The sequence below is a fragment of the Mchenga conophoros genome, linkage group LG5 (genome assembly GCF_057382185.1).
Source record: "Mchenga conophoros isolate Kocher_MC1m ecotype Shallow Benthic linkage group LG5, M_conophoros_male_GT1.1, whole genome shotgun sequence".
Classification (NCBI taxonomy): domain Eukaryota; kingdom Metazoa; phylum Chordata; class Actinopteri; order Cichliformes; family Cichlidae; genus Mchenga; species Mchenga conophoros.
In genome coordinates, this window is record NC_140530.1 from 11,278,043 (window position 1) to 11,303,798 (window position 25,756).

At 41.7% G+C, this 25,756-nt stretch overlaps 3 protein-coding genes and 1 long non-coding RNA gene across 4 annotated transcripts; 1 reads left to right on the forward strand and 3 right to left on the reverse strand.

The window, feature by feature from the left end:
- Positions 1-2,882: 2,882 nt before the first annotated feature.
- Positions 2,883-5,444, reverse strand: LOC146573829 (uncharacterized). Its single transcript, XM_085273262.1, has one exon. It carries the CDS (start codon positions 5,225-5,227, stop codon positions 3,833-3,835), a length of 1,395 nt encoding a protein of 464 aa, XP_085129388.1. The 5' UTR covers positions 5,228-5,444; the 3' UTR covers positions 2,883-3,832.
- A 5,698-nt stretch (positions 5,445-11,142) lies between these two features.
- On the reverse strand, positions 11,143-22,207 carry LOC146573830 (dynein axonemal heavy chain 1-like). Its single transcript, XM_085273263.1, has 24 exons — positions 22,053-22,207; positions 21,762-21,929; positions 21,466-21,657; positions 21,108-21,239; positions 19,172-19,297; positions 18,942-19,061; positions 18,176-18,325; positions 17,917-18,077; positions 17,504-17,729; positions 17,156-17,351; positions 16,893-17,044; positions 16,611-16,807; positions 16,352-16,496; positions 16,071-16,229; positions 15,423-15,554; positions 15,117-15,287; positions 14,792-14,971; positions 14,357-14,533; positions 13,561-13,731; positions 13,247-13,377; positions 12,654-12,798; positions 12,177-12,383; positions 11,758-11,992; positions 11,143-11,349 (listed from the first exon to the last, which is right to left on the reverse strand). The coding sequence occupies exons 1-24, from the start codon at positions 22,182-22,184 to the stop codon at positions 11,228-11,230; spliced, it is 3,927 nt and encodes a 1,308-aa protein (XP_085129389.1). The 5' UTR covers positions 22,185-22,207; the 3' UTR covers positions 11,143-11,227.
- Positions 19,485-23,959, forward strand: LOC146573831 (uncharacterized). The gene is made up of 3 exons (XR_014892438.1): positions 19,485-19,873; positions 19,952-20,251; positions 22,892-23,959. It is a non-coding gene; the product is annotated as an uncharacterized LOC146573831 (long non-coding RNA).
- On the reverse strand, positions 23,960-25,662 carry LOC146573832 (uncharacterized). Its single transcript, XM_085273261.1, has one exon. It carries the CDS (start codon positions 25,626-25,628, stop codon positions 24,234-24,236), a length of 1,395 nt encoding a protein of 464 aa, XP_085129387.1. The 5' UTR covers positions 25,629-25,662; the 3' UTR covers positions 23,960-24,233.
- Positions 25,663-25,756: the final 94 nt, after the last annotated feature.

Genomic DNA, 25,756 nt, shown 5'->3' on the forward strand with positions numbered 1-25,756 from the left:
GAAAGGATAAAGTAACTGCTTACCACTTTAGTTTAACAATGATTAATGAAATGTAACCGTGTAACTCATCAGCAGTCTGCACAGTATGGTCACATATTAAAACTGAAGAATATGTTGTACTTGTTGTAGTGTTTCATCATGGGTCCAGTTTTTACCCAGGTGCTTAAAGCCCTTCTTTACCCTCATGTAACACCAACAGTAATTTCCAACCACTATTTCCTGTTCCTGTCAGTCAAACAAACAGACGACAAACATCTTCTATAAACAGGAATAATGTCATTTTATCGGATTAGAAAACATCTAATCTAGCGTTGATATTACACTGCTGTTTAGTGTCTGGCTGATCTCAGTGTCACCAAAATATCTGCCCTACATGTCAAACAATGAGAGAACTTGAAACAGTACCATCACCTAGCAGCTTATTTTAATTAGTGCTAACGTTTTGTTTGCTGGCTAACATTGCTATTATTATAGTCACAGTTAATTGACTTTGAATAGCTTTATTTCAAAAGTAATTTTACAATTTCACAGCCATTTAGCTGTGTTAACTGTACATGCTGTAGGTCATAAGGCGTGCATGGATCATTTTTATAATCAGCCTCTTATCTTTTGTCCACCACAGGCTTTGCCATGATAAATTGGTCAGTTGACAACCAGGAGCCGTACACCTTAACCTCAGAGGCCAGGACATCCAGGGGCAGTGTGAACACGCACTTGCTTAAATGGGACGCAAGACGGACTATAGAGGGCCACCCGCTTGCCAGACAACCAAGTGCTGTCCCTGTCCACGGCCAGTGTGAGAAGGACTCTCACTAAAGTCAACCCACACAAAGCTGCTGGACCAGACAAGATACCTGGACGCGTGCTCGGAGCCCGTGCTGACCAGCTGACTGATGTCCTAGCGGGCATCTTTAACATCTCCCTGAGTCAAGCTGTTGTGCCACAGTGCTTTAAAACCACCACCATCATACCTGTCCCCAGACCTTCCCAAAGCCTAATTCCACAATGATTGCCTGAGCCTATTCTTGTTAAATGATGAAAAACTCAAAGGCACGTTTGGGCAGTGGATCTGTGTGAAATCAGCAGCTTGCAAAACTAAATCAAAATGTGTGCAATTGATTCTAAAAATAGAAATCACAATAAAGTTCAACATTTACTAAAACCGCCATTCAGTCATCTGAGAGTCTTTACTCATGAAATTATAACGGTTAGATGAATGTATATGCAGTGATTTACTGATCAATGATAAAAGGGGAGATTTATGCAATAACGAAGACTGTCATGAAAAGTATTTGGCATCTGATCTCCTGTAACCTGCGGAGCTAAGCTGTTTTACCAGCTCTTAGTGATGGCCCGCTTGAAGCTGACGCTCCGGAGCGTGTGTCGAAAAAAACAACACACTGGTTCAGAAGCACTGTGTCGAGGCTTGCTTCGTTTGGCAAAAGTCACGTGACCAGTGACGTCCGAAGCTTCATTACGCACGTAACTGCTTCGGTACCTGATTCAAACGGATATAAGGAAGTGAATCATCCACGGGATTCGTGGAGTGTGTTGATGGTGACAGAGAGCGAAGAGGTGATCATTCCACTGACAGATATGGAGCCAGCGAGGAAGAGAGGACGTTATGGCGTGTGGAAATATTTTGAGTTGATTTTGCTCAATTCATTTTATCTGCCGAAGTGAAAAACTTGAAATGTCCAAAATCACGTTTTCATAATGTAAATATCATTACAGCATATGACTTTAGGAACACTTCCATGTGAATTAAAGCTGATGAAGACTACAAAAATGTATTTGGCACTATACGTACATTACATTGCTACAGTTTAGAAAATCATTTTGTTTATTGTTTTTAGGTGATAGTCTGCAGGACCCAGGAATACCTGCATATCTACCAACTTGCAGTGTGGTTCCTGCACTCCACAGCCTCTTCTGTTCCATGCAAGTGGATTTTCTCCAAGGCAGGAGAAACTATTTCTAAGAAAAGAAACAGACTCAGCCAGCGCACAGTAACACTAATCCTCTTTTTAAATGTAAATAACAAAAGGGCTACCTTACATCATGTTTTTACTTTGCAAGTTCTTGATTAGGGGTGGGTTTTGATTATCGCCTTTCTGATTACAATCCATGCTAAATTGAATAAAGTGATATTGATTCATTAAAATCCCGTGTCGATTTGTAAATTAACGTTATTATGCCTGAAACGCCAGCATCTCAGGTTAAACCTCACAACATGTCGTCAAACACCATACAGCTAAAACAGTAACTGGGAGCAGGTTTACGGATTCTGCATACAAACGTAAACACAGAGCGCGGACCCGACGCGTCAGAATCAGATTTTGGTGTGTCGTCGGGTCCGCGCTGTGTTTGCCTCTTTTTTTTTTCCGCTGGCTTCTGCAGCTGCAGGTTTCATAACTCTCTGTTTACATCTCTAATTAAGTCTCACATGTGTCAGCTTTCTTTTAATAGATACGAAATTATGGATATATACTGATACATGACCAGAATTGTAATATTTCTGACTGAGGCAAAACTTTCCAGATTCCAATCAAATTGAATCGGATCCTGTATCGAATCAAAAGGATTCTACAAATCAGTGACGATGCAGCCGTACTCAGCCCCCTAAGCATTTTCCCTTTCCAGTTCACAATCAATCCCACCCCTAGGTCAAAAATATGTATAGGAATTGGCCTAATCTAATATTTTGTATGAACCTGTCCAGCTGTCCAGTGATTAAACGACAAGTAGATGGAGGCAGGACTTCACAGCAGGGGCATACTCCATAATGTGCTGTGCATTCTCATATGTATATTATATATATTGCTCACTTATTGTATTTACCAACATCAAGGAGTTATGAGCAAAGAAAGGCCACACCATAGTGCATGTTTAAATAGGGAAAGTTTATTGATCAAAATGTATTACGCAGATACGCATTACATTTTTTTCAGCCCCCCAATCGAGAAAACAAAACCAATTACATGTTCAAAGCAACGGAACGGTGGCCCAATATCAGAGAGAACTCCACTCTTGAGTGAGCAGTGATAATTGAGCAGTCCGTTTTATTTTGCAGATTCAAGCTGCTCTTCAAAATTTTCACCACCAGATGTCACCGGAGAGGACTGTGTTGAAAAGCTTCGAGTAATGAACCGTTTTTCAATACAAGCTTCAGTGCTTCGGAAAGCTTCATTTGGCCATCACTACCAGCTCTGCTCTCTGATTTTTCTTTTTTCTTTTATGAAAAAACACAAGTTGTCAAAGTTATTTGTTTGCAAATGTATTTCAGAAATATCGACATACTTTTTTTAATCAGCAGAAACTTTATGTCAGTAGTGCAAAAACCTGCACTGATCTGACCTCATTTCTTCCTCATCCTGATTCCTGACCTGGGAAGGGAGAGAAATATTTGTTTTTGTTTGTCTTCTTGTTTTATTTAATTCCTTGTGGGATTTGGATCCAACACGTAAAGTATGCATATTATGCACACACACAAACACACATGCAGCTATTACCCATTTCTTGTATTCTTGAATAAAGACATTGATTTGACACATTTAATTAGTGACCAATTGTTTTTATTGTTCAATTATTAAGAAAAAAGAAAAGGTGGGGGTGGGTGGGATGGAAAGTAAAGGGAGAGAGGAGAGAAAACCCCAACAATCCCCTCTGAGCAAGCACTAGGCGACAGTGGATAGGAAAAACTCCCTTTAAAGGAAGAAACCTATGACAGAACCAGGCTCTAGAGGGGGCAGTCAACTGTCGGGACTGGTTGGGGGGTGATTGTGAAAAGAGGGGAGGGAGATGGGAGAGGTGTTAGTAGTTAAGGGGGGGATTAAGCTGGAACAGAGGTGGGAGAGGAAGAGGCGACATTGGCAGTACTGAAAGAAGGAGTGTTCCTCCTCCAGAAGAAGCAGAAGCGTTTTTTCTTTTTCTTCAGCTGCTCTTCCACGAGCACCTTTTTCTCGAGGATGAGGATTTTCAGCTCCTCGATTGTTTCGGTGTTTTGCTTCTGCAGCTTGTTGCATTTTTTCTCCACTTCTTCTATTACGGCTTGTTTTTCTTCCAACCTTTCTTTCAGCACTTTAGATGTTGCCTCCTGTTTCTCAAACTCCTGGAGAAGAAGTTTTTCTTCTCTCTGCTTACTGACCAGCTGTTCTCTCTCTTGAAGCAGGTCTTGATATTTGTGCAGTGTCTCTTCGAACTTTACCTGCAGCATCCTGTTGTTTCCCTCCATGAGCTGGAGTTGGCACTCCATGTCTCCCTGCTTTCTGTCCAGCTGCTCTTTCTCTTGCAGGATTTCTTTATTTTGTAGCAGAGCTTCATCAAGCTTTCCTTGCAAGCTTTCATTTTGTTGCTTGATGCTCTGCAGATTGGAATCCATTTCTTTTTGTTTGATTTCTTGTTCCCTTTTCTCTTGGAGAAGCTTCTCATTTGCTTGCTCTGTGCGATCAAGCCTTTTTTTGTCAACATTGTACATTAGCTCCATGTCTCGGAGATTGGAGTGCAGCCCTCTCTTCTTCGTGCTGTCTTTCATCTTCTCCTGGAGGAGTTTTCTATTTTGTCGCAGAGCTTGATCAAGCTTTCCTTGCAAGCTTTCGTTGTGTTGCTTGATGCTCTGAAGCTTAGAATGCATTTCTTTCTCTTTTAACTCCTGTTGCCTTTTCTCTTGGAGGAGCTTCTCATTTGCTTGCTCTGTGCGATCAAGCCTTTTTTTGTCTACACTGTACATTAGCTCCATGTCTCTGAGATTGCTGTGCAGCCCTCTCTTCTTCATGCCATCTTGTTTCTTCTCTTGGACAAGTTTTTCATTTTGTTGCAGGGCTTCATCAAGTTTTCCTTGGAGCTCCTGGTTCTTTTTGTCCATGTCATGGAGATCCTGTTGTTTCCCCTCAATAATAGCTTCCTTTTCTTGAAGCTGGAATGACAACTTTTTTAGTTGAGCGCTCTTTCGCTCATTTTCCTCCATCAAGAACTTAATCTTCTCTGCGTTTCTGAGCGCTTCATCCTCCAGTTCTTCCAAACGCTTTTCCTCTAGTTCCACTTGGTCACACCAGGGAAGAGAGGAAAGGGAAGAGTCTAGTGGCTCATCCCAAGGAAGAGCATAGGGGTCAACTTCTTGTCCCTTTGGATTTTTTTGAGACATGTTTGGTCTGGATACAGTTACAACTGCAAAGGATCCAAATATTTCAAAAGGCTTTTCTGGCGAACGGTTCAATGCTGCACACATCAAGGCTGCGAGAAACGGACTAAAAGTCGTTGCTCTTCACCCCTATTTATAGGTTTTTGGATCAAAGGAAAGAATGGTGGTAAGATTCTACGTGTGTGACGTCATAATTCTGTAAGGCAATGAGGTTGTCACGTGATATTTTTGGAGGAGGGCATTTTTCAACTTGGACAAATTATCAGTAAAGTTTCAATCTCTGTTATTTTTCCCCAAAAAACGTGTTGTCGCAATCATGTTTTCTACTGTAATTGGTGCCAACAGATGGCGCAGTTTAAAGTTGGCTGTTACTCTGCCCAGGCTGCTACCATAGAAGAAGAATGTAGACCAATAGTACTTTAACGATGTCCGCTGATCGTTTCCGTGTAAATCTTAGCATTGCTTTAGCCGTCAAGCTAAAGGTTTAGCTTCATACTGCCATATTTTCAGAGTAACAAAATATTTAAACGGTCTCAGATCATGGTGAGTATTTGAAAAAATGTTTATTTAATGTGAAGCCTGTGATGTGGAAAGGTTAGCAAGCGTAATTTTGCCTATTGTGTTATACACGGGTGCTTACATCCGAGTAGTGTTGATCTTTTCTAAGGTCCATGGGTTTATCCAACGAGCAGCTAAGTCACCGTTATATCTGTAATTTTGTGTGCAACGTCTTAATGCAAAAAAAAAAAAAAACAAAAAAACCCCACAATGCGTTTTTAAGCTCTCTCTGCGTTCACTGCCTCTGCAAGTGTCAAACTTCCTCGCTTTAGCTGATGCTAACCAACATTAGCGCTTACGGTTCGTATATAAACACAACTGTCAGCCCTTCACTTTTGGTGCCGACAACATTTTGAGCATTTTCTACAGTTTGTGAAATGGTCGCCATTGGCATTACATGCCAGTAGTGTTCGCTAATTGACTTTACCGGGGATTATATTTATTACAACGTTACTGCGTGGAAGTGATCATAGTGTATGCTTATGAACGTGAGTGGTAGGTGTTATTAGTGCGACTTTACCCTTAATTAGTTTTCCCACCGGAAGTAGAGTTGTTTATGCGACGTGATGGCTAGAGCAGTCCCAAACAATCGATTGCGTTTCTTAACAGACCAATTCTCTCCAAACTTTTAGGGTAAGCTAGACTCGAGATATGGTTGCAATAATACGAACAAGAGCGCAACAGCATATTGACAATGGCGAGAACTTTAATATTTACATTGTGTTAGTGCACCCATCGCTCCGCATCCTTAACGCTACATTGATGTCGAGAGTCTCTGACACAGCTGTGCTCTGCAGCACAGACACCCTGCTTATCTGTGATTCGGCCAGACTGGTGTTGAACTCCAAAGACATGCGCGGGGTTAGGTTAGTTGGCTGTTGGTGTGAGTGGTTGTCTGAGTCTCTCTAATAACCCTCCAACAGACTGGCGACCTGTCCAGGGTGTACTTTTGCCCTATGACAGCTGAAATACAACCTGAATAAAATAAGTAGGAGAAAATGAATGATGTTTATGAACTGTAGTTAATGTAGTCAGACAATAAGTTACTGAGCAACAGGCCACAAGTCTTGGTGCAGAATCATACTAAGATTTAAAAAATAAAATGTTGGCACTGGTGTTTGAAACAGTATACTGTCAGTAAGACTGGAGCAACTGCACACATCTGGAAACTAATAACTAGAGTAGTTAGTAACATTTTGTTACTGCATCCATTTAGCCAGGTATAATTAGCATGTCTACATACATGTCATTTCTAATGTGGTCCTATGTGGTATGTTGTAGGACAGTGAAGTGTCTGACACTGACCATGTACCAGTGCCTGAGAACACTGGTATGGAGGGGGAGAACGCACCTCTTTACTGTATTTGTCGGAAACCAGACATCAACTGCTCCATGATGTAAGTATATATCAGTTTTATATTTGCAGTATGCGCAGTAGGGGTGGGCGCTAGCTTCAGCAATGTTATCAGAGGTTTTTTTTTTAAAATGAAGAGCTTCTATTTCGAGAAAACTACCAATAAGGATATATGCACAGATATAGAAAACAATACTGTAACATTTTATTGATGCTTGCAGTTTGGAGGAAGCAGTATTTGCAAGTGTAACTAAATTCCAGGCATTTTCCATCCTTCTTTTCCTATCAGCTTTTTTCTAGTTGTCAGTGTGAACCAAGGTGTCAGCAGCAGCATTATAGTGCAAAAGTAGTGACCCAGCATAGATCAAATGTAAGCACAAAAGTAGCCAAGGTAGTGTTTTTCCTGGAAATTTTAAGTGAAAGGATAAAGTAACTGCTTACCACTTTAGTTTAACAATGATTAATGAAATGTAACCGTGTAACTCATCAGCAGTCTGCACAGTATGGTCACATATTAAAACTGAAGAATATGTTGTACTTGTTGTAGTGTTTCATCATGGGTCCAGTTTTTACCCAGGTGCTTAAAGCCCTTCTTTACCCTCATGTAACACCAACAGTAATTTCCAACCACTATTTCCTGTTCCTGTCAGTCAAACAAACAGACGACAAACATCTTCTATAAACAGGAATAATGTCATTTTATCGGATTAGAAAACATCTAATCTAGCGTTGATATTACACTGCTGTTTAGTGTCTGGCTGATCTCAGTGTCACCAAAATATCTGCCCTACATGTCAAACAATGAGAGAACTTGAAACAGTAACATCACCTAGCAGCTTATTTTAATTAGTGCTAACGTTTTGTTTGCTGGCTAACATTGCTATTATTATAGTCACAGTTAATTGACTTTGAATAGCTTTATTTCAAAAGTAATTTTACAATTTCACAGCCATTTAGCTGTGTTAACTGTACATGCTGTAGGTCATAAGGCGTGCATGGATCATTTTTATAATCAGCCTCTTATCTTTTGTCCACCACAGGCTTTGCCATGATAAATTGGTCAGTTGACAACCAGGAGCCGTACACCTTAACCTCAGAGGCCAGGACATCCAGGGGCAGTGTGAACACGCACTTGCTTAAATGGGACGCAAGACGGACTATAGAGGGCCACCCGCTTGCCAGACAACCAAGTGCTGTCCCTGTCCACGGCCAGTGTGAGAAGGACTCTCACTAAAGTCAACCCACACAAAGCTGCTGGACCAGACAATATACCTGGACGCGTGCTCGGAGCCCGTGCTGACCAGCTGACTGATGTCCTAGCGGGCATCTTTAACATCTCCCTGAGTCAAGCTGTTGTGCCACAGTGCTTTAAAACCACCACCATCATACCTGTCCCCAGACCTTCCCAAAGCCTAATTCCACAATGATTGCCTGAGCCTATTCTTGTTAAATGATGAAAAACTCAAAGGCACGTTTGGGCAGTGGATCTGTGTGAAATCAGCAGCTTGCAAAACGAAATCAAAATGTGTGCTATTGATTCTAAAAATAGAAATCACAATAAAGTTCAACATTTACTAAAACCGCCATTCAGTCATCTGAGAGTCTTTACTCATGAAATTATAACGGTTAGATGAATGTATATGCAGTGATTTACTGATCAATGATAAAAGGGGAGATTTATGCAATAACGAAGACTGTCATGAAAAGTATTTGGCATCTGATCTCCTGTAACCTGCGGAGCTAAGCTGTTTTACCAGCTCTGCTCTCTGATTTTTCTTTTTTCTTTTATGAAAAAACACAAGTTGTCAAAGTTATTTGTTTGCAAATGTATTTCAGAAATATCGACATACTTTTTTTAATCAGCAGAAACTTTATGTCAGTAGTGCAAAAACCTGCACTGATCTGACCTCATTTCTTCCTCATCCTGATTCCTGACCTGGGAAGGGAGAGAAATATTTGTTTTTGTTTGTCTTCTTGTTTTATTTAATTCCTTGTGGGATTTGGATCCAACACGTAAAGTATGCATATTATGCACACACACAAACACACATGCAGCTATTACCCATTTCTTGTATTCTTGAATAAAGACATTGATTTGACACATTTAATTAGCGGCCAATTGTTTTTATTGTTCAATTATTAAGAAAAAAGAAAAGGTGGGGGTGGGTGGGATGGAAAGTAAAGGGAGAGAGGAGAGAAAACCCCAACAATCCCCTCTGAGCAAGCACTAGGCGACAGTGGATAGGAAAAACTCCCTTTAAAGGAAGAAACCTATGACAGAACCAGGCTCTAGAGGGGGCAGTCAACTGTCGGGACTGGTTGGGGGGTGATTGTGAAAAGAGGGGAGGGAGATGGGAGAGGTGTTAGTAGTTAAGGGGGGGGGGGGGGGGGGATTAAGCTGGAACAGAGGTGGGAGAGGAAGAGGCGACATTGGCAGTACTGAAAGAAGGAGTGTTCCTCCTCCAGAAGAAGCAGAAGCGTTTTTTCTTTTTCTTCAGCTGCTCTTCCACGAGCACCTTTTTCTCGAGGATGAGGATTTTCAGCTCCTCGATTGTTTCGGTGTTTTGCTTCTGCAGCTTGTTGCATTTTTTCTCCACTTCTTCTATTACGGCTTGTTTTTCTTCCAACCTTTCTTTCAGCACTTTAGATGTTGCCTCCTGTTTCTCAAACTCCTGGAGAAGAAGTTTTTCTTGATTCTTGTCTACACAAGTTTCCACTCTTATATTTTAAACCCACAGTGCAAACAAACACTTTAGGATAGCTTATGGACCCTTATGTGTGTTTCCACACAGTTAGGTATTTAAACCATACTTGCATTAGATTAGGATCAAATTTAGAGGAGCAGTAAGTGATATAAATAAATACCTAGACACACCACCATAATCCAACATAATGGACTGACGCCTGTTTTTCCAAATGGATTGACCAGTCTGGACAGTCGACATCTATGTTATTACATCCAAACAAAGTGAGAGATAAACTTGTATCAGAAACAGGTGTTCTTTCAGCTGGGATGATCTAGAGTTATCGCTTAAAAGCTATAAAGTCTGCAGTTATACTGTGAGAGTGTCAACAGGAGGGCCGGGGACAATTTATGATATACTCATGAGACTTCGATACCTTTAGCGCGCACTTCTCTCCAGTTTTCTTGTTAAAGCACTCGAGGACTTTGCCGTTGATCCCCAAGCCCAGAACCTGATTGGAGACTTTATAATCGTCCGTCACCGCGTTTCGCTTTATCTCCAGTTTAGGGTAAGTGGGCATGGGGAAGTGTGTGGACTCTGCGTCCTTCTTGTCGGCGGCTGGGAGAACTGCCGGCTGCTCTTGCTGCAGTTTCGGGTTGCCATCCGTGGAGTCTGACTCTGTCCCACCAGTATTTGGCGGTTGCGGAGCTTTTTGCTTTCCGTTTCCATTTTGCAGCATGTTTTACACCGGCTTGCTGTCAACAGCGGTGCACAGAGGGACAAACTGTGAGCAACTCTCCGGATTAACGCGATGAGTCCAGCCCTCCTCCGGTAAATGCGTAAAGCTGAGACCTCTAACGCATCCGCCTGTCCCGTGCGGACTCTACCACAGTGACTCCACTCTATCTTCACACAGGCTTACAAGTCAGAGTCCATTTGGGGAAACTACACTATAATTCTATTCTTTAAATGTAGCTCTCTGAACTTTAGCGATCCGGGGTGGCCCGTGAGAGAAAATCTAAAAAAGAATTTGAGCGCAAATGAACCATTTAAGAAAATTCCAGTCAGACGTGTTTGGGGGTAAAAAAAAAAAAAAAAAAGAGGCAGTGGTGACGATTATCTGTTGATCTCGGTTTCCCGCTGATAACTCCTTCAGCTGCATTCACATGGCCAGTCGCTGTCACAGTAGTTTAAGCGCCACCCTCCTTCAGTCAAGTCATATTTCTCAACTGACCTACGCGGCCGCCTTAAAGGAGCAGGACGGATATTCAAGCATCAAATGAGCGCTGCGGGGAGGTGAAACTAGTCAGTGGTAATAACGGTTGTATATTTGGCTGTGCAGAAAATACACACAAAAAAGGATCCAATTACCAAGTGATTTTAGTGATGGTAAATAAACACAGAGGATATTGCTTGTGAACAGTTTATTAGATAGATTAAAGTAGATAACCAATAACTAACAGCAATAACTAATAATAACTAATTTCTCGTTCAATAGTCCAGTGCACAGATGAGTGCAACACCCCGTTTGACCCAGTGCCTCTGGGTGTGATGTGTTGGCAACTCCAATGACACCACATAGTTCGTAGAGTGGCCGGTGGTGGACAGAGTCCCTGCAAAAGCACACAGAGCACTTCAGTGACTTAAAGACAAAAGTGTTTTAAACCATTTCTGTTTTTTCATTGCTACACTGAAGGAAGGATTTGTGAGCAGCCTAAGGTGCCAAGACGTTGGCATTGCGAGTGGAAAAAACTGAGCTGCACTTTCAGCACTTTCAGATGCTTCATGAAATTAGACCCTCACTGGAGTCTATTTTGGGTGAGTAATAAAACCAGCAAACAGGGATACGCACAAACCTATGACGGCACACCTACTGACTACAGATCATAACCTGAGCCAGAGTTTCACAAACATGGACTTTTCTTTTGTTTTTTCCTCACAAATTTACAAAAAACTCAAATTAATCTATATTATTTCTTATAATCTCTATACTAATCTATATCACTCCTCTATATACTGACCAGCTCGTGTGAGTGTCTTGTAGATAGGGCATACATAGATCCCTGAGGCTGGAGGCTTTCGGTTGGGTTTGGGGATCAGCCAGATGACGGCCATTTGGGTGTAGAGCTCCTTGGGTCTGGACTCTGCGAGCTGACCTGCCTTGTTATCCCAGCGAGCCCCCTCCAGGAATAGACCATGAATGTAGCAGCCTGTGTCTGGTGTTTCTGTTATCTCTGACACTGACTTCACTAATACCTGAAGGATAAATCATCACAAAAAAGTAGGTCAAGACCAGTGAAAACCTGGGTTAGGGTTGGGGTGGGGGGTAAAGTCATTATGAATGTAGCACTTTATATACATACAGATATGAAGCAATGTTCTACATCTGTAAGACTGTTCTTTAAAACATTGCTGCTAGTGAGGCAGCCTACAGTCTGACCTCAAAGTCAAATCCAATCGTGTCAATTGAGGTGCCGAAGCGACGGGCATAATTCTGGAGGGTTCCGGTGAGAAAAGCCTGCGGGAAAAAGAAGCCGCTAATCCAGAACGCAGGTGGAATGCCGTTAGAGATCCATCTCTGTAGGAAATTGATCCTCTGAAGCAGGTCTGACACCCAGGAGGCCAGAGGCTTCAGAGACGGGTAGGCCTGAAGAACGAGAACAGCGGAGTCAAACTGTGCATTCTCAGAAAGCACATTATTACATTTTAGGAGGAGAACAGAAATATCTTTATTTGATTTTCTGCCCAGTGAAATGGCACTTCAAATATTCAAGTCACAAGTGTGCACAATCTAGTGATACAAAAATTTGAAGAAAAAAAAGGATAACAACAGAGAGAAAAAAAGAGAATACATTCACATGTGCAGCCCCTGCTACAAAGTGAGTCACATGTAAAGTAACAGCTGTGTGTGCCTTGCCTTGGCTTTCCACATATCAGGCACCACATTGTTGAATAAGCTGCGGGCCATAAGCTCGAGCGCGGATGACATCACCACTGAACCTTTCAAAGCCTTCACAATATCTCTGAGACTCAGAGAGATGACCTCCAGCAGCTTGTTATATCTGAAAGATAAAAAACAAACAAACACAATTACAAGTTACTAAAGCACTAATAACCACATGCCCACAGTTTGAGTAAAACGCAATTTTCAGGGCATGACTTACCAGAAATCTACTAATATGTGTGAGGTAATGAGACACTCCCAGATCAGGTTGATTAATGTGCAAAAATTTCTTTTTGTGCATAGTTCCACAAAAACAGATAAGCATTCACCTTGCAGAGGAATGATGAAATGACCCCGTATGTTTCATTCCTCCTCAAATTTCTTCGTGATAACAAAAAACCTTCACTTAATGGACAAAATATTTCTACTCTCTATATATACAAAAAAAAAAAAAAGTTTGCTGATCAATACGAATGACTCGGGAGATGCTAAGTCGGATTCTGGGACCTTCAGCCTCCAGACTCACTCTGGACAAATTTCTGACTAATAGTACAGCCTAATGTTACCTGATGACCTCCTGGATGAGCACAGTGTTCATGGACTCCTCGTAGAGCACCGGGTATTTTCCCATCACTTCTTCAATGTCAAAAGGAGGAGGGATCTTTTCAACGATGCCTGCCACTATCTCCTCCACTATCTGTAGCGAAGAAAGAAAAACAGATCATAGACAACACATCACATGCCCCGCACCTCTCAAACTCTATTTAATTACAAAGCAATCAATAACAATTAGTGCTAAATTGAATTATTAAGCAATCAATAACATGATGCTAGTAGTAATAATAAAGACATCTAAAGACAAATGAATCTGTATCGGTACCTCCTCAAGAGTTTTGCCCTCAGCAGATGTAGCTCGGGGCTGGAGACGAACCACAGCTTCTAACAAGCCAAAGGCCTCATTTTGAGCAAAGCTGATGTTAGCGTTGTCATGGAGACCAAAGATCTCAGGTGTGTCATTGATGGGCAAACCACGAATGTATGCCAAATAACCCTAGGGTCACAATTGCCATGACAGCAAGTCAGTCAAGCAGTCAGTGTTTGACATGATCAGAGTTAACATTTTACAGCATTTTTAACAAAATGTCTTGATTGGACTGCATTTCTAGTCTAAGCTTAAATCACAAGCTTTCAGGCTTTTCTGCAATCTGTGTTACTGCAGGCAAATACTCACCGCCTCTCTTGTTATATTTCCTTGTTTGAGAATGGCAGCAAGAAGAGAGAAAACAGTTTCTATTGTTGTGAACTTGTTAAAGAACAAACTCACACAAAGGGAAACACACTGTGGCATTGCAGCACAGTAACTCATGTGATAGTTTAACTTCTCTGAGCTGTGGAAACTTTTGTTCTCTATGACTGATTTGTATTTGATGGCTGTGTGACTCATGGTGTTTTACATGACTGATGTTTCCCCCCAGGCTTGGCTAACTTAGCCTTACTTCCAAAAAATGCATATAGCATGACTCTTTTCTGTTTTTTAAAACAAACATACTGTATGCCCCTATTTAAGTTTGATAAGGCACACACTTGCCTTTTATACTTTGCTTGTCTCACAATCAATAGCCTGTTATAAACTCAAAATTATGTATAGTAAACAGAGAGTTCTGAGTTTATCTAACCTTGATATCCAGTTTTGTGTCTATTTGCCGGTAGACTCCAGATGCACAGTAGACGTGATCACTACTGAGGACAGCAGGACAATAGAAGTCCTCCACCACACTGAGCAGACATCGTCTGTCCCAGTCATCTGTCACACGGCCACCATAATTAATCTCTCCTGCAGTGTATTTTAGAACCTGGACAGGTGGAGGACAGCAATGGGAGACAGACAAATGAACATGCTCAGCACAGGCAGATGCACACACATAATTTCTACCAAAAACCAGAACACAGGCGTCTTTCCTAGATGGCCTGTGTTTCTGCTTATAGCTTATACATCAACTATCTGTAAGAAACATTCTTATAACTGTAAGAAACAGTATGTATAAGTAGGAGCAATTTGAAACATCATCTTCAAATAGGTAATGAAACAGAGACAGAAGTGTTGCCTCCACCTTGTATGGGATGTCCTGGTACTCATCCAGGAACATTTTGAGCTGGCTGATACAAATGTTCAGGTCGCCATCAGTGAACTCATAGGGAATGTTGAAGCCCAAAGGGCCAAACTTTCGTCTCTCCAAAGCAATTCCATGGAACAGGCAGAGAGACAGCAGCAAAGACTTAAAGTCTGCTGTCTAGACAAGAAAGAAGAGTAGAGGAACCATTCATAGCAAATCTACACACTGGTTTGAGAAGACTTTACTATATGTTGTCAAACCAAAGCAGCAGGAGCTAAATATGGGAAACCAATCAGAGACACTAGAAGTACTTGAGACAGACCTTGGTGGAAGAGGAGAGAAAATCATTAGTGAGCCTCATGTAGGTTTTCTGTAGGTTGGCCTTGATGCCTCTTGGAGGTTCAATGGTCATCTTGGAACCATTCTGCAGAACAGACACCGGGAACTTATTGCTGGGAAGACTTGTGAGCCACAGGCGGAAGTTCTCGTGCACCTGTACAGGAAAAGAGACAGATTTTTCCCTTGGAATATAAAGGATGAAAAAGCTCTGTGTCCTTGGCTAGTCTAGCATATACACACTGAGGATCTGTTTTGCTTCTGGTTTATATTTGTGTCCTCTTGTTGTCACCTTTAGTGGGTTGATGTTTTCAATAAGTCTCTCCAGGGTAGGCATCCAGCTGGGTGCCAGATGACAGTTCTGGAAAAAAACCCAGTGACCTCTTTCCACGGCATCGTGCATCATACTCTCAGCCCAGGGGCCCTGAATCACACAAATGACAGCATTTCTGATAGGTTTAATCATTATTGGAGAAGCTGGTCTCATAAATAATATTTTGACTGTGGGCCTCAGTGCATCTGCCTACAGCTGAAAGGTTTTGGACACTCAGTTGAAAGACAGAAATTGAGAAGGGGGATACAAAAAGCCTGACACGAGCCAAGATCACGTAATTGCAAGTAATGTGATGCTAATGTCTATTGAACGTCTAAAGTGTGCTGCTAGAAGAATGTTGCCAGCACGGTTTAAGGTTTTTGGACACTGAGTCTGCATTTATCATTCAAGCTTCTTAAGCTCATTTATGGCCCCTAGAGTACATTGTCCTGGAATGGTCATAAATAGTGAAAACAATTAGCACAGCGGTGCTCTCATTCTCATTCTCACCAAGACAAATGACACTGGCCTGGTTCAGTGAAAATGTGATTTACAGCAGATTCCTGTGAGTCAGAGTGTGTGTGTGAGAGAGAGTGAGAATTCCCAGGCCCCCCTTCTAAAACTGACCTGGCCTTGGCCAAGAGAGATGGCGCTCATTTTCTTGGAGAATTGCATGACATCAGCAAATTTGTAGAGGTCAGCAGCAGGGTCGGTGCCAGGGGACAGAACAAAGATCAGGGGAGTGGAGGAAGATGACTCTGCGAAGACGACAGACAGGTCTGATGTCTGCAGAAAGATGGAAAGAGAAATAAGCCATAATTGATGTTATCACATACTGTGTCATAGTGTCATGTTACTGCACACAACTGAGATTTACTATGCATTTTAAGACGGGAGAAGTACTTTACCTGAGGCTCTATGAAGCGCTGTCCTAACTCAGCAGCAACAAAGTCCTGCAGGCCTTGAATGAGGTAGTCAGCCCTCAGACAGCGCAGGACCAACAGCTTCTGGAAAGAGTCCAGGATGACATCCCACACTCCTGGGAGGGGCTCCCTTTAGGCAAATATACAGACATAAGCACAGCTTGTTAGACACTCACAGCTTCTGCAACGTACAAATGAAGGTGCAAAGTGTGAATGTGTTAGCACGGTGTTTGGCTTTACATGCCTGTGAGGCTGGCTACTGTCAAAAATTTTCTTGAAGCCCTCCAGATGTTCAGGGAAGCTTTGCGCCAGGTTAGAAAAATTTTTCAGAGTGCTGAGGCCTAAAATGTCCTGCCAGGCACGTTCTGACAGCCAGCTTACTGCTGGGTTGGCCAGCTGTTGGACAGGCATTGCTCCAGACAACAGGTAGCGCCACTCGACCTGTCAAAAGGAGGCGATGCAGCTTCATCGCGTGTATTTAGGCTGCTTAAAGAAGATGACAGATCCCCTTCTTGCCGTTACTCACCATGTCAATCTTTTTGTCGTTCATCATGATGCGAGCGCACAGGAGAAAGGCAAACATCAGTTTGTGTTTCTCAAACAAGCTGCGACATATATTACCATAGAGGCTGAAGGTGAAATATTCATTGATGTTCCAGATTCTCTCCTCCACTGTGTCTGTGTGAAACATGTCAAGAAAAAAGGTGCTACCATAACATTGTTCACATCTGGTTCTTGTGATTTTGTTATCTTCACACATGTAGTTCAGTGTATAATCTTGCTGACTACCTGCACTTCTAGAGTTGGCAATACCAGACAAAAAGATTCCCAGGAACCACTCCAGAGAGTACTGGTACATTGGGTCAACATTGGACAGATCTGACACGCAGAAGAAGAGGATCTGTGCACGCACAGCCACAGGGACATACTCCAGACGGGCAGCATCAATGTTCTGCTCTGTCTTTTCTGCTGCCTTCACTTTAGCCTGCCAGAAACCCCAACATCGAAAACAGAGCAAATGTGGCTTAAAAGTTTAATGATGCATCACCAACATTTTATGAACAAGGGTGTAAAGAAAATTATTTAAACACTTCCCCGATATACAATATTGGACACAAAACTTTTCCACTGCCTGACCTTGATCTCTCCAGCTTTGATCTTCGAAGCCTCCAACACTCGGATGAGCTCCTCATTGTCCACAGGATTGCCTTCTGTGGAGCTGAGTCGGAACAGTATCTCATCCTCAATTTCTTTCAGTTCCTGCTTCATCTTGGCATTGCTGGTGATTAGCTGGTTCTTTGCAACCTCCAAGTCTTGCTGCTCTTTAGCCACCACCATCCCCAACAACTGGTCTTGTAGACCACTGAATATAAATAGAATGCACAGTCCCACAAATTCAGACCGTATGAGTAAGTATCACTAACAGAAACAGGTTTGCAGGATTCAGGAAAATGTCCAAGCAATTACATTTTAACATCCTGCCAATCTTTTCAGTTATGGACTAAATAAATTATAATCACAGCAGATACTAAAATTAAAATGTGTGTTACCTGGGTGACAGGGTGAAGTTTATGAGTGTGACTTTGGCAGAAAACTCTGGAGAGTAGTGTGGGTTGGGCAGCTTGGTTGTGAGGTACATCTTGAAAGACTCGTGGTAGTCGATGAGTGAATCGCCCAGTTTCAGTAAAGTATGGCCTTGCTGCTTAAAAGTCTTAATAGGTGTGAGATAAACATAGTGGTGTGTTAGAAAGGTGAATAACACTGAAATAAAAAGAACCATTTGTTTGCAGCAGGTGTGTGAGTAATTACCTGTTGTAACAGGACAGGTTCTAGAGCAGGATCTAGTTCTTCCCCCACATTCTCTAAGAGGCAGGGTTTACCGAAGCGGATTGCATTCTCAAGCCTGCGCAGGAAGTCCCGGTCACTGAGTTTCACAACCTCCAACCCACTGTCCTTTTCCTGGGTGACCACAGGAAACATTTATGAGTAAGCAGTAAATCAAAAATCTATTTAAGCATGTATGTGTTAATAATATGTCCAGAGTTTGTTACACATCACTGCAGGTACCTGTGATGTTGTTGTTAACATATTAATTATGTGCACTAGAAACTTTATGATACTGACACTTGATCATATAATTACATATCACATTAAAAAAATAAATTAAAGGAACACTTTTTAATCAGACTATAGCATCAAGATAGTTAAACTTATGGGATATTGATGTGGTCAGTTAAGTAGCGGTTGGGGTCAGTTTCAGTTTCAGCTGCTTTGGTGTTAATGACACTAACAACAGGTACACTGGAGGGTCAATGAGGCAAAAACAGCAATAATTTTACAGGTAGAGGCCACTGACATCTTCCCCTTCTCATCTTTTCAGCCTTCTGTAGGTCAATCATTTTCATTTCCATCAAACAATGTGGCATCCTGTAATTCCTAACACAATCCCAAGCAAATATCTGTATAGTTAAATGTATGTTAAAGTGTTCCTTTATCTTTTTTGGGCAGTGTATATCCAAATACTGCTCTTTTTCTTCTCTCAAGTTTTGACATAATCAGCACAGTTTGACCTCACCATGTTTTTAATCCATGTGTTTGCTTGTCCCTGAGGATCAATGAAGAGGGCCCAGCGCAGAGAGTACTGAGAAATCACACCATTTTCCACAGAAAGGTTGTCCTTGGGCAAACCTGCTATCTACAGGCACATAGAAATAAAAAATAACATTAACACAATAAAAAGTCAAATTAACCCAGAAAGGGTGAAAAAACAAAATAAGGCACTCCTATGAATAAATTGCCTCCAACCTGCCAGGTGCGGATGTTCACTGGATCTCCCAGAGTGCTGACCAGGTTGGGTACATCAGTGTGTGGAACACCCAGCTCTTTGAAACCTTTCAGCAATTCTTTAGCCATGGCTGCTCGGTACTCTCCCTGCCCCCCCCCCCCCCCCCCCCCCAAAAAAAACAAACAAACAAAAAAACAAAAACAAAAATAATCAACACACAAATTATGCTTCATTGATAACTGCATATACAGCATATTGTATTGTGGGAGAGGACCAGATGGAGACATGCTAAAATGAGGAATATAGACAGATACAGTTAGGGATGGGTATCGAAAACCGGTTCTTGTTGAGAACCGGTTCCCACTGTTTCAATTCCTTGGAATTGTTTGCCATTTTTGCAAACGATTCCCTTATCGATTCCAGTCGCCCCGAATGACGTCACCACGTTGCGGAGCGTCATTTACCTGGCAGGAAACACGGCGCGTAAGCGGCTCAAACGCTCAAAAGTTTACGAGAACGGATGACAACAGGGCAACTTGCAATACTTGCAAAGTAGATACTTCATTTAAGGGAGGAAACACTACGAATATGCAAAAGCATTTGCTCACAAAACACGTGATAACCTTAAATGAATGTCATGTTTTTAATTCCGCTCCGGACTCGTGAATCTCAACCCAGCAGCAGCGGTAACGTTTGCACGTCCTCTCCCGTTAATGCGGCAGGTAAATAATCAACTAACAGTGCATATTATGTTAGCGCGATCTGCCTTATTACAAAACCTGCTATTACTGTGCATTTAGGTGACCATGATGAGAGAGACAGAGTCTGGCTCAGATGCTGGCAGTTCTCGCTGCAGTCTACCGGTAGCGTCTCCTTTCAGGCCAGGATAGACGAACGTCACCGAGCAGTGACTAAGTTTGTGGTAAAAGGCTTGAACCAGTGTTGCCAACTCCTCAGTAAGGAAAATCGCTATTGGCTGTCCTAAAAGTCGCTAGAAGTCGCTAAATGATGTCATCGCCTGATTTGCATAATTGGTCATGCTAATCTAATTGTAACCTATGTTGTTGGAGAGAGAAATAACATCGTGGAAGAGACATAAAGTGAGTAAAAAACTTCCTAAATGCATTTAGAGTTTATTTAGAACTACAAATTAAATTTATTTTAGCAATTATTGTTTTTTTTAATGTCACAATTCCAACCCTGCTCCTTTACCCGGGCTTGGACCGGCAAAAGTGACCTGAAATAGGCACTCTGGTGGAGTTACTTTGTGTGTGTGTTTATAAGTAGTTTTAAACCTTGTGATCCACAAAACAGCATAAGAGTAAAAGAAGAACTGACTGCGTTACAGCACCCACTGCTTGTTGAGAGTAAAATCGATACGCGCTTTCACGTCCTTTTTTTAGCGACCTTTTTTTCTAAAAAAAAGTCGCTAAGGGGTCTGAAAACTCGCTAAATATAGCGACAAAGTCGCTAAGTTGGAAACACTGGCTTGAACCCATTTGCCACAGCAGATGCCCCCAATTTTAGGTAAGTGAATGTGTTTAATTGTAGGCAGGGACATTACTGGATATTCTTGTGTAATTGCTACTGAATAATTTATGTTATGCTTTGTTATTGCTACAGAAGAAGATTTATTTTATTATTTTACATTTACAATTTTTTTTCCTGGGGACCCTGTGACACCCATTGAAGAGCCGTAGGCTGGATCTCTTAAGATCTCACTGTTGGGTTTGTAAGGCCATGTTACTCCTAAATTTCTATCTTGTTCAAAGAGAAGATATAAAACAAAGTTCTAAGCTAATCGAACTTAGTGTTCTCCTTTTTTAAAAAGAATCGATAAGAGAATCGATAAAGAATCGAATCGTTAAACAGAATCGAAAATGGAATCGGAATCGTGAAAATCTTATCAATACCCATCCCTAGATACAGTGCAACATTTTATTATGATAAACTTACAGTGAAGGGTCCCAAGTATGCAATATATCCTGCAGACAGAAGCATGTCACCGGCTACGTTACTGATCATGTAATCCAAATGTTGTACTGTCTCCTTCCAACGCACTTTTTCATCTGCCAATCCACCAATAAGCTGGGAAATATAAAAACAGACTAACATTTAAGGACACATAGTAACTGGTATCGTAAACCTTTCTGCTTTCTGTTGTTTTATTTTTTCATATTTATGTATATGTTCCAAACAGTTTTAGTATATAGACTGAAACAATTGCATTACTATATAAGTTAATGTGTTGTTTCTAACTGCTTGATTTGGCCATGTGGGTTGTAACTGTAATTTTTACTCCCAGTTGTCTGACCTTGTCTGCTCGGACAAGGCGAGCCTCACATAGTTGATACTTATTGTCCAGCTCGTCCTTCTTAGCTAGGCAGTCCTGGTACTTGGCCTGCAAAGTGGCAATCCCAGCTTCAACTCCTGCCAGTTTCTCTTTGGCTTTATCCAGATTTCGCTGGGTTTCTGCTAAGTCCTCTTGGGCTGCCTGGAGAGCTATCTGCACGCAAATTTACACATTTACTGTTTTGATGACTCTGTTATCTGAAAGACATATTACTATATCAATTGTATGTCACACATAAATAATTAACACAGTTTTACCCTTTTAGGTTCCACAGCCTTCGCCACAAAGTTATATGCATGCATGGCTCGCACCCACTGGCAAATGGAAGTGCAAGCTTTGGAAATCTTGGCAATGGAAGCTGGCTGAAATTCCTCATTATCTATATATGGCTGGATTAAGCTGATCACATTCTCTGGGATGTTATCCTGCAGTATAGGAGGCAGAAAAAGCTGCTTTTAATACACTGCAAACATCAAACACTGAAACTTGAAGCATAAACTCAAATCTGAGAAAGTCAACAATAACGTTCTCGTCAATACATACTACACCTTATCATATTTGAAGAGACTTTCCAGAAACTTTCCAGGGTCCTGGAGCAGACCCTTCCCAGGCTCCCAGTAGTCATCAACCTTGGTGCCAGGTTTCTCCCCGGGTACCTTTTTGGGTTTGATGCCTTTCATAATGCACACTGAAGTAGTGACCCAGCATAGATCAAATGTAAGCACAAAAGTAGCCAAGGTAGTGTTTTTCCTGGAAATTTTAAGTGAAAGGATAAAGTAACTGCTTACCACTTTAGTTTAACAATGATTAATGAAATGTAACCGTGTAACTCATCAGCAGTCTGCACAGTATGGTCACATATTAAAACTGAAGAATATGTTGTACTTGTTGTAGTGTTTCATCATGGGTCCAGTTTTTACCCAGGTGCTTAAAGCCCTTCTTTACCCTCATGTAACACCAACAGTAATTTCCAACCACTATTTCCTGTTCCTGTCAGTCAAACAAACAGACGACAAACATCTTCTATAAACAGGAATAATGTCATTTTATCGGATTAGAAAACATCTAATCTAGCGTTGATATTACACTGCTGTTTAGTGTCTGGCTGATCTCAGTGTCACCAAAATATCTGCCCTACATGTCAAACAATGAGAGAACTTGAAACAGTAACATCACCTAGCAGCTTATTTTAATTAGTGCTAACGTTTTGTTTGCTGGCTAACATTGCTATTATTATAGTCACAGTTAATTGACTTTGAATAGCTTTATTTCAAAAGTAATTTTACAATTTCACAGCCATTTAGCTGTGTTAACTGTACATGCTGTAGGTCATAAGGCGTGCATGGATCATTTTTATAATCAGCCTCTTATCTTTTGTCCACCACAGGCTTTGCCATGATAAATTGGTCAGTTGACAACCAGGAGCCGTACACCTTAACCTCAGAGGCCAGGACATCCAGGGGCAGTGTGAACACGCACTTGCTTAAATGGGACGCAAGACGGACTATAGAGGGCCACCCGCTTGCCAGACAACCAAGTGCTGTCCCTGTCCACGGCCAGTGTGAGAAGGACTCTCACTAAAGTCAACCCACACAAAGCTGCTGGACCAGACAAGATACCTGGACGCGTGCTCGGAGCCCGTGCTGACCAGCTGACTGATGTCCTAGCGGGCATCTTTAACATCTCCCTGAGTCAAGCTGTTGTGCCACAGTGCTTTAAAACCACCACCATCATACCTGTCCCCAGACCTTCCCAAAGCCTAATTCCACAATGATTGCCTGAGCCTATTCTTGTTAAATGATGAAAAACTCAAAGGCACGTTTGGGCAGTGGATCTGTGTGAAATCAGCAGCTTGCAAAACGAAATCAAAATGTGTGCAATTGATTCTAAAAATAGAAATCACAATAAAGTTCAACATTTACTAAAACCGCCATTCAGTCATCTGAGAGTCTTTACTCATGAAATTATAACGGTTAGATGAATGTATATGCAGTGATTTACTGATCAATGATAAAAGGGGAGATTTATGCAATAACGAAGACTGTCATGAAAAGTATTTGGCATCTGATCTCCTGTAACCTGCGGAGCTAAGCTGTTTTACCAGCTCTGCTCTCTGATTTTTCTTTTTTCTTTTATGAAAAAAGACAAGTTGTCAAAGTTATTTGTTTGCAAATGTATTTCAGAAATATCGACATACTTTTTTTAATCAGCAGAAACTTTATGTCAGTAGTGCAAAAACCTGCACTGATCTGACCTCATTTCTTCCTCATCCTGATTCCTGACCTGGGAAGGGAGAGAAATATTTGTTTTTGTTTGTCTTCTTGTTTTATTTAATTCCTTGTGGGATTTGGATCCAACACGTAAAGTATGCATATTATGCACACACACAAACACACATGCAGCTATTACCCATTTCTTGTATTCTTGAATAAAGACATTGATTTGACACATTTAATTAGTGACCAATTGTTTTTATTGTTCAATTATTAAGAAAAAAGAAAAGGTGGGGGTGGGTGGGATGGAAAGTAAAGGGAGAGAGGAGAGAAAACCCCAACAATCCCCTCTGAGCAAGCACTAGGCGACAGTGGATAGGAAAAACTCCCTTTAAAGGAAGAAACCTATGACAGAACCAGGCTCTAGAGGGGGCAGTCAACTGTCGGGACTGGTTGGGGGTTGATTGTGAAAAGAGGGGAGGGAGATGGGAGAGGTGTTAGTAGTTAAGGGGGGGATTAAGCTGGAACAGAGGTGGGAGAGGAAGAGGTGACATTGGCAGTACTGAAAGAAGGAGTGTTCCTCCTCCAGAAGAAGCAGAAGCGTTTTTTCTTTTTCTTCAGCTGCTCTTCCACGAGCACCTTTTTCTCGAGGATGAGGATTTTCAGCTCCTCGATTGTTTCGGTGTTTTGCTTCTGCAGCTTGTTGCATTTTTTCTCCACTTCTTCTATTACGGCTTGTTTTTCTTCCAACCTTTCTTTCAGCACTTTAGATGTTGCCTCCTGTTTCTCAAACTCCTGGAGAAGAAGTTTTTCTTCTCTCTGCTTATTGACCAGCTGTTCTCTCTCTTGAAGCAGGTCTTGATATTTGTGCAGTGTCTCTTCGAACTTTACCTGCAGCATCCTGTTGTTTCCCTCCATGAGCTGGAGTTGGCACTCCATGTCTCCCTGCTTTCTGTCCAGCTGCTCTTTCTCTTGCAGGATTTCTTTATTTTGTAGCAGAGCTTCATCAAGCTTTCCTTGCAAGCTTTCATTTTGTTGCTTGATGCTCTGCAGATTGGAATCCATTTCTTTTTGTTTGATTTCTTGTTCCCTTTTCTCTTGGAGAAGCTTCTCATTTGCTTGCTCTGTGCGATCAAGCCTTTTTTTGTCAACATTGTACATTAGCTCCATGTCTCGGAGATTGGAGTGCAGCCCTCTCTTCTTCGTGCTGTCTTTCATCTTCTCCTGGAGGAGTTTTCTATTTTGCCGCAGAGCTTGATCAAGCTTTCCTTGCAAGCTTTCGTTGTGTTGCTTGATGCTCTGAAGCTTGGAATGCATTTCTTTTTCTTTTAACTCCTGTTGCCTTTTCTCTTGGAGGAGCTTCTCATTTGCTTGCTCTGTGCGATCAAGCCTTTTTTTGTCTACACTGTACATTAGCTCCATGTCTCTGAGATTGCTGTGCAGCCCTCTCTTCTTCATGCCGTCTTGTTTCTTCTCTTGGACAAGTTTTTCATTTTGTTGCAGGGCTTCATCAAGTTTTCCTTGGAGCTCCTGGTTCTTTTTGTCCATGTCATGGAGATCCTGTTGTTTCCCCTCAATAATAGCTTCCTTTTCTTGAAGCTGGAATGACAACTTTTTTAGTTGAGCGCTCTTTCGCTCATTTTCCTCCATCAAGAACTTAATCTTCTCTGCGTTTCTGAGCGCTTCATCCTCCAGTTCTTCCAAACGCTTTTCCTCTAGTTCCACTTGGTCACACCAGGGAAGAGAGGAAAGGGAAGAGTCTAGTGGCTCATCCCAAGGAAGAGCATAGGGGTCAACTTCTTGTCCCTTTGGATTTTTTTGAGACATGTTTGGTCTGGATACAGTTACAACTGCAAAGGATCCAAATATTTCAAAAGGCTTTTCTGGCGAACGGTTCAATGCTGCACACATCAAGGCTGCGAGAAACGGACTAAAAGTCGTTGCTCTTCACCCCTATTTATAGGTTTTTGGATCAAAGGAAAGAATGGTGGTAAGATTCTACGTGTGTGACGTCATAATTCTGTAAGGCAATGAGGTTG

Coding starts and splice junctions, on each gene's coding strand:
- LOC146573832 (XM_085273261.1), bottom strand. CDS start 25,628: ATGTGTGCAGCATTGAACCGTTCGCCAGAAAAGCCTTTTGAAATATTT.
- LOC146573830 (XM_085273263.1), bottom strand. CDS start 22,184: ATGAAAGGCATCAAACCCAAAAAGGTACCCGGGGAGAAACCTGGCACC. Junction 15,555..16,070: donor TCTCTCTTGGCCAAGGCCAG/GTCAGTTTTAGA, acceptor TGTGTGATTCAG/GGCCCCTGGGCTGAGAGTAT. Junction 12,384..12,653: donor CTGATATGTGGAAAGCCAAG/GCAAGGCACACA, acceptor CTCGTTCTTCAG/GCCTACCCGTCTCTGAAGCC.
- LOC146573829 (XM_085273262.1), bottom strand. CDS start 5,227: ATGTGTGCAGCATTGAACCGTTCGCCAGAAAAGCCTTTTGAAATATTT.